At 51.0% G+C, this 10,884-nt stretch overlaps 1 protein-coding gene across 1 annotated transcript in view; it reads left to right on the forward strand.

The window, feature by feature from the left end:
• Window positions 1-10,884, forward strand: part of MCM7 (minichromosome maintenance complex component 7) — a 49,540-nt gene that overhangs the window by 34,900 nt on the left and 3,756 nt on the right. The window contains exons 15-21 of the mRNA XM_082300582.1: window positions 2,424-2,507; window positions 5,113-5,281; window positions 5,355-5,488; window positions 6,422-6,490; window positions 6,587-6,655; window positions 8,638-8,741; window positions 10,692-10,773. Of these exons, the coding sequence (XP_082156708.1) occupies window positions 2,424-2,507; window positions 5,113-5,281; window positions 5,355-5,488; window positions 6,422-6,490; window positions 6,587-6,655; window positions 8,638-8,741; window positions 10,692-10,773 (711 nt within the window). The remainder of the gene's footprint in view (window positions 1-2,423; window positions 2,508-5,112; window positions 5,282-5,354; window positions 5,489-6,421; window positions 6,491-6,586; window positions 6,656-8,637; window positions 8,742-10,691; window positions 10,774-10,884) is intronic.

Here is a 10,884-nt window from a genome sequence, read left to right on the forward strand (position 1 = left end):
GTGGGACCAATGGAAGAGTCCTTGGGTTGGGTTGGGTGTGGGACCAATGGAAGAGTCCTTGGGTTGGGTTGGGTTTGTATCAATGGAAGAGTCCTTGGGTTGGGTTTGTATCAATGGAAGAGTCCTGAGGTTGGGTTGGGTTGGGTTGGGTTTGGGACCAATGGAAGAGTCCTTGGGTTGGGTTGGGTTGGGTTTGTATCAGTGGAAGAGTCCTTGGGTTGGGTTGGGTGTGGGACCAATGGAAGAGTCCTTGGGTTGGGTTGGGTTTGGGACCAATGGAAGAGTCCTTGGGTTGGGTTGGGTTGGGTTGGGTTGGGTTTGTATCAATGGAAGAGTCCTTGGGTTGAGTTTGTATCAATGGAAGAGTCCTTGGGTTGGGTTGGGTTTGTATCAATGGAGGAGTCCTTGGGTTGGGTTTGTATCCATGGAAGAGTCCTTGGGTTGGGTTGGGTTTGTATCCATGGAAGAGTCCTTGGGTTGGGTTGGGTTTGTATCAATGGAGGAGTCCTTGGGTTGGGTTTGTATCCATGGAAGAGTCCTTGGGTTGGGTTGGGTGTGGGACCAATGGAAGAGTCCTTGGGTTGGGTTGGGTTGGGTTTGTATCAATGGAAGAGTCCTTGGGTTGGGTTGGGTTGGGTTTGTATCAATGGAAGAGTCCTTGGGTTGGGTTGGGTTTGTATCCATGGAGGAGTCCTTGGGTTGGGTTTGTATCCATGGAAGAGTCCTTGGGTTGGGTTGGGTGTGGGACCAGTGGAAGAGTCCTTGGGTTGGGTTGGGTGTGGGACCAATGGAAGAGTCCTTGGGTTGGGTTGGGTTTGGGACCAATGGAAGAGTCCTTGGGTTGGGTTGGGTTGGGTTGGGTTTGTATCAATGGAAGAGTCCTTGGGTTGGGTTGGGTTGGGTTGGGTTTGTATCAATGGAAGAGTCCTTGGGTTGGGTTGGGTTTGTATCAATGGAGGAGTCCTTGGGTTGGGTTTGTATCCATGGAAGAGTCCTTGGGTTGGGTTGGGTTGGGTGGGTTGGATAGAGTTGGGTTGGTTTGGATGAGTTGAGTTAGATTGGATTGGATGTGTTGGGTTGAGTTGGGTTGGGTTGAGTGGGGTTGGTTGGGATGAGTTGGGTTGGTTTGGATGAATTGGGTTGGGTTGAGTTGGGTTGGTTGGGTTGAGTTGGGTTGGTTGGGTTGAGTTGGGTTGGTTTGGATGAGTTGGGTTGGATGGGTTGGGTTGAGTTGGGTTGGGTTGGGTTGATTGGGATGAGTTGGGTTGAGATGAGTTGGGTTGGGTTGAGTTGGGTTGGGTTGAGTTTGGTTGGGTTGAGTTGGGTTGGTTGGGTTGAGTTGGGTTGGTTTGGATGAGTTGGGTTGGATGGGTTGGGTTGAGTTGGGTTGGGTTGGTTGGGATGAGTTGGGTTGGATGAGTTGGGTTGGGTTGAGTTGGGTTGGGTTGGGTTGAGTCGGGTTGGGTTGGATGAGTTGGGTTGGGTTGGATGGGTTGGGTTGGGTTGAGTTGGGATGAGTTGGGTTGGGTTGAGTTGGGTTGGGATGAGTTGGGTTGGGATGAGTTGGGTTGGGTTGAGTCGGGTTGGGTTGGATGAGTTGGGTTGGGTTGGATGGGTTGGGTTGGATGAGTTGGGTTGGGATGAGTTGGGTTGGGTTGGGTTGGGATGAGTTGGGTTGGGATGAGTTGGGTTGGGTTGAGTTTGGTTGGGTTGGATGAGTTGGGTTGGGTTGGGTTGGGATGAGTTGGGTTGGGATGAGTTGGGTTGGGATGAGTTGGGTTGGGTTGAGTTTGGTTGGGTTGGATGAGTTGAGTTGGGTTGGGATGAGTTGGGTTGGGATGAGTTGGGTTGGGATGAGTTGGGTTGGGATGAGTTGGGTTGGGTTGGGATGGGTTGGGTTGGATGGGTTGGGTTGGGTTGGATGGGTTGGGTTGAGTTGGGTTGGGTTGAGTTGGGTTGGGTTGAGTTGGGTTGGGTTGAGTTGGGTTGAGTTGGGTTGGTTGGGTTGAGTTGGGTTGGTTTGGATGAGTTGGGTTGGGTTGAGTTGGGTTGGGTTGAGTTGGGTTGGGTTGAGTTGGGTTGAGTTGGGTTGGGTTGAGTCGGGTTGGGTTGGATGGGTTGGGTTGAGTTTGGTTGAGTTGGGTTGGCTTGGAGAGAGCCCCAAATTCCCCATTTCTCCCCAAATTCCCCGTTTTTCTCCCCAAACTCCCGTTCCTCCCCCCAATTCCCCAAAATCGCCCATTTTCCCCCATTTCCAGTCTCATCACCTTCCCCCCAACCCCTTCCAGTGCCCTGGCAACGCTCCCGGAGCCACTGGCACAAACTGGTCGGACTGGGAGGGGCCTCCCAAATTCCTGGGCCGCCCTAAAACCCCAAAATTCCCGTTTTTCCCCCCAAAATTCCCATTTTTTCCCCCGTTCCAGGCTGGCGCAGCACATCACCTACGTGCACCAGCACTGCCGGGAGCCGCCCAGCGCCTTCCGGCCCCTGGACATGAAACTCATGAGGTTCGTACCAAATTCCGCGTTTTTCACCCCAAATTCCGCTTTATTCACCCCAAATTCTGCTTTAGTCACCCAATTCCCTGTTTTTTACCCCAAATTCCGCGTTTTTCAGCCCAAATTCGACTTTATTCACCCCAAGTTCTGCTTTATTCACCAAATTCCGTGGTTTTCAGCCCTAATTCTGCTTTATTCACCAAATTCCCTGTTTTTCACTCCAAGTTTCACGTTTTTCAGCCTAAATTCTGCTTTTTTCACCAAATTCCGTGGGTTTTACCCCAAATTCCGCATTTTTCACCCCAAATTCTGCTTTATTCACCAAATTCCGCGGTTTTCAGCCCAAATTCTGCTTTATTCACCAAATACCGTGCTTTTCTCCCCAAATTCTGTTTGTTCCCCCCCCAAATTCCACCTTTTCCCACCCAAATTTCACATTTTTTGCTCTTCTTCCCCCAAATCTCCCTTTTTCCCCCCAAAACCACCTCCCCCGTGTCACGACATGTCGCGACAGGCGCGAATTTCCCCCAAATTCCCCTTTTTTCCCCCCCAAATTCCGCTTTTTCCCCCCCAAATTCCGCTTATTTCCCCCCAAAATTTCACCTTTTCCCCCCAAATTTCACATTTTTTGCTCTTTTTCCCCCAAATCTCCCTTTTTCCCCCCAAAACCGCCTCCCCCGTGTCACGACCTGTCGTGACAGGCGCTACATCGCCACGTGCAGGCGCGAATTTCCCCAAATTCCCCCTTTTCCCCCCCAAATTCCGCTTTCTCCCCCCCAAATTCCGCTTTTTTCCCCCCAAAATTTCACTTTTTCCCCCCCAAATTTCACATTTTTTGCTCTTTTTCCCCCAAATCTCCCTTTTTCCCCCCAAAACCGCCTCCCCCGTGTCACGACCTGTCGCGACAGGCGTGAATTTCCCCCAAATTCCGCTTTTTCCCCCCAAATTCCACCTTTTTCCCCCCAAAATTTCACCTTTTCCCACCCAAATTTCACATTTTTTGCTCTTTTTCCCCCAAATCTCCCTTTTTCCCCCCAAAACCGCCTCCCCCGTGTCACGACCTGTCGCGACAGGCGCGAATTTCCCCCAAATTCTGCTTTTTTCCGCCCCTAAATTCCGCTTTTTTCACCCCAAATTCCCCCTTTTTCCCCTCAAAATTCCACTTTTCCCCCCCAAATTTCACATTTTTTGCTCTTTTTCCCCCAAATCTCCCTTTTTCCCCCCAAAACCGCCTCCCCCGTGTCACGACCTGTCGCGACAGGCGCGAGTTTCCCCCAAATTCCCCCTTCTCCCCCCCAAATTCCGCTTTTTCCCCCCCAAATTCTGCTTATTTCCCCCCAAAATTTCACCTTTTTCGCCCCAAATTTCACATTTTTTGGTTTTTTTCCCCCAAATCTCCCTTTTTCCCCCCAAAACCGCCTCCCCCGTGTCACGACCTGTCGCGACAGGCGCAAATTTCCCTCAAATTCCGCTATTTTCCGCCCCCAAATTCCCCCTTTTTCACCCCAAATTCCCCTTTTTTCCCCCCAAAATTCCACCATTCCCCCCCAAATTTCACATTTTTTGAGTTTTTTTCCCCCAAATCTCCCTTTTTCCCCCCAAAACCGCCTCCCCTGTGTCACGACCTGTCGCGACAGGTGTGAATTTCCCCCAAATTCCCCCTTTTTCCCCCCCAAATTCCGCTTTTTTCCCCCCAAATTCCCCCTTTTTCCCCCCAAATTCCACCTTTTTCCCCCCAAAATTTCACCTTTTTCCCCCCCAAATTTCACATTTTTTGCTTTTTCCCCCAAATCTCCCTTTTTCCCCCCAAAACCGCCTCCCCCGTGTCACGACCTGTCGCGACAGGTGCGAATTTCCCCCAAATTCCCCCTTTTCCCCCCCAAATTCCGCTTTTTCCCCCAAAATTCCACCTTTTTCCCCCCAAAATTTCACCTTTCCCCCCCAAATTTCACATTTTTTGCTCTTTTTCCCCCAAATCTCCCTTTTTCCCCCCAAAATCTCCTCCCCCGTGTCACGACCTGTCGCGACAGGCGCGAGTTTCCCCCAAATTCCCCCTTCTCCCCCCCAAATTCCGCTTTTTCCCCCCCAAATTCCGCTTATTTCCCCCCAAAATTTCACTTTTTCCCCCCCAAATTTCACATTTTTTGCTCTTTTTCCCCCAAATCTCCCTTTTTCCCCCCAAAATCTCCTCCCCCGTGTCACAACCTGTCGCGACAGGCGCTACATCGCCACGTGCAGGCGCGAATTTCCCCCAAATTCTGCTTTTTTCCGCCCCCAAATTCCGCTTATTTCCCTCCCAAATTCCGCTTATTTCTCCCCAAAATTTCACCTTTTCTCCCCCAAATTTCACATTTTTTGCTTTTTCCCCCAAATCTCCCTTTTTCCCCCCAAAATCTCCTCCCCCATGTCACGACCTGTCGTGGCAGGCGCGAATTTCCCCCAAATTCTGCTTTTTTCCGCCCCCAAATTCCCCCTTTCTCCCCCCAAATTCCTCTTTTTCCCTCCAAAATTTCACCTTTTCCCCCCCAAATTTCACCTTTTTTGCTCTTTTTCCCCCAAATCTCCCTTTTTCCCCCCAAAATCTCCTCCCCCGTGTCACGACCTGTCGCGACAGGCGCTACATCGCCACGTGCAAGCGCAAGGAGCCGCTGGTGCCCGAGGCCTTGGCCGAGTTCATCACGGCCGCCTACGTGGAGCTGCGCAAGGAGGCCTGGGCCGGCCGCGACGGCATCTACACATCTGCCAGGACCCTGCTGGCCATCCTGCGCCTGGCCACCGCCCTGGTGGGTGTCCCAGTATGGACCAGTATAAACCAGTATGGACCAGTATGGACCAGTATGGACCAGTAACCCCCAGGGTCACCCGGGTCCTCGCAGGTCCTGGGGGTTTGCTGGGCTTGGGGCTGTTTATGCATCTGCCAGGACCCTGCTGGCCATCCTGCGCCTGGCCACCGCCCTGGTGGGTGTCCCAGTACGGACCAGTATGGACCAGTATAAACCAGTATGGACCAGTATGGACCAGTAACCCCCAGGGTCACCCGGGTCCTCGCAGGTCCTGGGGGTTTGCTGGGCTTGGGGCTGTTTATGCATCTGCCAGGACTTTGCTGGATCAAATTGGCTCCAAATTGACTCAAAATGGGCACAAAATTGACCCAAAATTGGCACAAAAATCGGCCCAAAATTGACCCAAAACTGGCACAAAATCAGCCAGAAATGGACCCAAAATTGGCTCCAAAATCTGCCCAAAATTGACCCAAAACCGACTCAAAATTGGTCCAAAATCAGCCCCAAATCGACCCGAAATTGACCTAAAATCGACCCAAAATTGGCCAAAAATCAGCACAAAAATCGACCCCAAACTGACCCAAAACTGGCAAAAATCAGCCCAAAATCAGCCCCAGTATGGACCAGTATGGACCAGTATGGACCAGTAACCCCCAGGCTCACCCAGGTCCTTGCAGGTCCTGGGGGTTTGCTGGGCTCGGGGCTGTTTATGCATCTGCCAGGACCTTGCTGGATCAAATTGGCTCCAAATTGACTCAAAATGGGCACAAAATTGACCCAAAATTGGCACAAAATCAGCCCGAAATGGACCCAAAACTGGCACAAAATCAGCCCGAAATGGACCCAAAATTGGCTCCAAAATCTGCCCAAAATTGACCCAAAACCGACTCAAAATTGACCCAAAATCTGCCCCAAATGGACCCAAAATCGACCCAAAATTGGCCAAAGATTGACCCAAAAATCAGCACAAAAATCGACCCCAAACTGACCCAAAACTGGCAAAAATCAGCCCCAGTATGGACCAGTATGGACCAGTATGGACCAGTATAAACCAGTATGGACCAGTAACCCCCAGGGGCACCCAGGTCCTCGCAGGTCCTGGGGGTTTGCTGGGCTTGGGGCTGTTTATGCATCTGCCAGGACCCTGCTGGCCATCCTGCGCCTGGCCACCGCCCTGGTGGGTGTCCCAGTACGGACCAGTATGGACCAGTATAAACCAGTATGGACCAGTATGGACCACTAACCCCCAGGGTCACCTGGGTCCTGGGGGTTTGCTGGGCTTGGGGCTGTTTATGCATCTGCCAGGACCCTGCTGGCCATCCTGCGCCTGGCCACCGCCCTGGTGGGTGTCCCAGTATGGACCAGTATGGACCAGTATGGACCAGTAACCCCCAGAGGCACCCGGGTCCTCGCAGGTCCTGGGGGTTTGCTGGGCTTGGGGCTGTTTATGCATCTGCCAGGACCTTGCTGGATCAAATTGGCTCCAAATTGACCCAAAATGGGCACAAAAATCAGCCAGAAATGGACCCAAAATTGGCTCCAAAATCTGCCCAAAATTGACCCAAAACCGATTCAAAATTGGTCCAAAATCAGCCCCAAATCGACCCGAAATTGACCTAAAATCGACCCAAAATTGGCCAAAAATCAGCACAAAAATCGGCCCCAAACTGACCCAAAACTGGCAAAAATCAGCCCAAAATCAGCCCCAGTATGGACCAGTATGGACCAGTATGGACCAGTATGGACCAGTAACCCCCAGAGGCACCCGGGTCCTCGCAGGTCCTGGGGGTTTGCTGGGCTTGGGGCTGTTTATGCATCTGCCAGGACTTTGCTGGATCAAATTGGCTCCAAATTGACTCAAAATGGGCACAAAATTGACCCAAAATTGGCACAAAAATCGGCCCAAAATTGACCCAAAACTGGCACAAAATCAGCCAGAAATGGACCCAAAATTGGCTCCAAAATCTGCCCAAAATTGACCCAAAACCGACTCAAAATTGGCCCAAAATCAGCCCCAAATGGACCCAAAATTGGCCAAAGATTGACCCAAAAATCAGCACAAAAATCGACCCCAAACTGACCCAAAACTGGCAAAAATCAGCCCAAAATCAGCCCCAGTATGGACCAGTATGGACCAGTATGGACCAGTAACCCCCAGGCTCACCCAGGTCCTTGCAGGTCCTGGGGGTTTGCTGGGCTTGGGGCTGTTTATGCATCTGCCAGGACCTTGCTGGATCAAATTGGCACCAAATTGACCCAAAATGGGCACAAAATTGGCACAAAAATCGGCCCAAAATTGACCCAAAACTGGCACAAAATCAGCCCGAAATGGACCCAAAATTGGCTCCAAAATCTGCCCAAAATTGACCCAAAACCGACTCAAAATTGGTCGAAAATCAGCCCCAAATCGACCCGAAATTGACCTAAAATCGACCCAAAATTGGCCAAAAATCAGCACAAAAATCGACCCCAAACTGACCCAAAACTGGCAAAAATCAGCCCAAAATCAGCCCCAGTATGGACCAGAATGAACCAGAATGAACCAGTATGGACCAGTATGGACCAGTAACCCCCAGAGGCACCCGGGTGCTGGGGGTTTGCTGGGCTTGGGGCTGTTTATGCATCTGCCAGGACCTTGCTGGATCAAATTGGCTCCAAATTGACTCAAAATGGGCACAAAATTGACCCAAAATTGGCACAAAAATCAGCCCGAAATGGACCCAGAATTGGCTCCAAAATCTGCCCAAAATTGACCCAAAACCGACTCAAAATTGGCCCAAAATCAGCCCCAAATGGACCCAAAATCGACCCAAAATTGGCCAAAGATTGACCCAAAAATCAGCACAAAAATCGACCCCAAACTGACCCAAAACTGGCAAAAATCAGCCCCAGTATGGACCAGTATGGACCAGTATGGACCAGTATGGACCAGTATAAACCAGTATGGACCAGTATGGACCAGTAACCCCCAGAGGCACCTGGGTCCTGGGGGTTTGCTGGGCTTGGGGCTGTTTATGCATCTGCCAGGACCTTGCTGGATCAAATTGGCTCCAAATTGACCCAAAATGGGCACAAAAATCAGCCCAAAATGGACCCAAAATTGGCTCCAGAATCTGCCCAAAATTGACCCAAAACCGATTCAAAATTGGCCCAAAATCAGCCCCAAATCAACCCGAAATTGACCTAAAATCGACCCAAAATTGGCCAAAAATCAGCACAAAAATCGACCCCAAACTGACCCAAAACTGGCAAAAATCAGCCCAAAATCAGCCCCAGTATGGACCAGAATGAACCAGTATGGACCAGTATGGACCAGTATGGACCAGTAACCCCCAGGGTCACCCGGGTCCTCGCAGGTCCTGGGGGTTTGCTGGGCTTGGGGCTGTTTATGCATCTGCCAGGACCCTGCTGGCCATCCTGCGCCTGGCCACCGCCCTGGTGGGTGTCCCAGTATGGACCAGTATGGACCAGTATAAACCAGTATGGACCAGTATGGACCAGTAACCCCCAGAGGCACCCGGGTGCTGGGGGTTTGCTGGGCTTGGGGCTGTTTATGCATCTGCCAGGACCTTGCTGCATCAAATTGGCTCCAAATTGACTCAAAATGGGCACAAAAATGAGCCTAAAATGGACCCAAAATTGGCTCCAAAATCTGCCCAAAATTGACCCAAAACCGATTCAAAATTGGTCCAAAATCAGCCCCAAATCGACCCGAAATTGACCTAAAATCGACCCAAAATTGGCCAAAAATCAGCACAAAAATCGGCCCCAAACTGACCCAAAACTGGCAAAAATCAGCCCAAAATCAGCCCCAGTATGGACCAGAATGAACCAGTATGGACCAGTATGGACCAGTAACCCCCAGAGGCACCCGGGTCCTCGCAGGTCCTGGGGGTTTGCTGGGCTTGGGGCTGTTTATGCATCTGCCAGGACCTTGCTGGATCAAATTGGCTCCAAATTGACTCAAAATGGGCACAAAATTGACCCAAAATTGGCACAAAAATCGGCCCAAAATTGACCCAAAACTGGCACAAAATCAGCCCGAAATGGACCCAAGATTGGCTCCAAAATCGGCCCAAAATTGGCCCAAAACCGACTCAAAATTGGCCCAAAATCAGCCCCAAATGGACCCAAAATTGGCCAAAGATTGACCCAAAAATCAGCACAAAAATCGACCCCAAACTGACCCAAAACTGGCAAAAATCAGCCCAAAATCAGCCCCAGTATGGACCAGTATGGACCAGTATGGACCAGTAACCCCCAGGCTCACCCAGGTCCTTGCAGGTCCTGGGGGTTTGCTGGGCTTGGGGCTGTTTATGCATCTGCCAGGACCTTGCTGGATCAAATTGGCTCCAAATTGACCCAAAATGGGCACAAAATTGGCACAAATATCGGCCCAAATTTGACCCAAAACTGGCACAAAATCAGCCCGAAATGGACCCAAAATTGGCTCCAAAATCGGCCCAAAATTGGCCCAAAACCGACTCAAAATTGGCCCAAAATCAGCCCCAAATCGACCCGAAATTGACCTAAAATCGACCCGAAATTGGCCAAAAATCAGCACAAAAATCGACCCCAAACTGACCCAAAACTGGCAAAAATCAGCCCAAAATCAGCCCCAGTATGGACCAGTATGGACCAGTATGAACCAGTATGGACCAGTATGGACCAGTAACCCCCAGAGGCACCCGGGTGCTGGGGGTTTGGTGGGCTTGGGGCTGTTTATGCATCTGCCAGGACCTTGCTGCATCAAATTGGCTCCAAATTGACCCAAAATGGGCACAAAATTGGCACAAAAATTGGCCCAAAATTGGCTCCAAAATCTGCCCAAAATTGACCCAAAACCGACTCAAAATTGGTCCAAAATCTGCCCAAAATCGACCCGAAATTGACCTAAAATCGACCCAAAATTGGCCAAAAATCAGCGCAAAAATCGACCCCAAACTGACCCAAAACTGGCAAAAATCAGCCCAAAATCAGCCCCAGTATGGACCAGTATGGACCAGTAACCCCCAGAGGCACCCGGGTGCTGGGGGTTTGCTGGGCTTGGGGCTGTTTATGCATCTGCCAGGACCTTGCTGGATCAAATTGGCTCCAAATTGACTCAAAATTGGCACAAAAATCAGCCCAAAATGGACCCAAAATTGGCTCCAAAATCGGCCCAAAATTGACCCAAAACCGACTCAAAATTGGCCCAAAATCAGCCCCAAATCGACCCGAAATTGACCTAAAATCGACCCAAAATTGGCCAAAAATCAGCACAAAAATCGACCCCAAACTGACCCAAAACTGGCAAAAATCAGCCCAAAATCAGCCCCAGTATGGACCAGAATGAACCAGTATGGACCAGTATGGACCAGTATGGACCAGTATGGACCAGTAACCCCCAGGGTCACCCGGGTCCTCGCAGGTCCTGGGGGTTTGCTGGGCTTGGGGCTGTTTATGCATCTGCCAGGACCCTGCTGGCCATCCTGCGCCTGGCCACCGCCCTGGTGGGTGTCCCAGTATGGACCAGTATGGACCAGTATGGACCAGTATGGACCAGTAACCCCCAGGGTCACCCGGGTCCTCGCAGGTCCTGGGGGTTTGCTGGGCTTGGGGCT

This window comes from Coloeus monedula (assembly GCF_965178545.1).
Source record: "Coloeus monedula genome assembly, chromosome: 40".
NCBI classification, from domain to species: domain Eukaryota; kingdom Metazoa; phylum Chordata; class Aves; order Passeriformes; family Corvidae; genus Coloeus; species Coloeus monedula.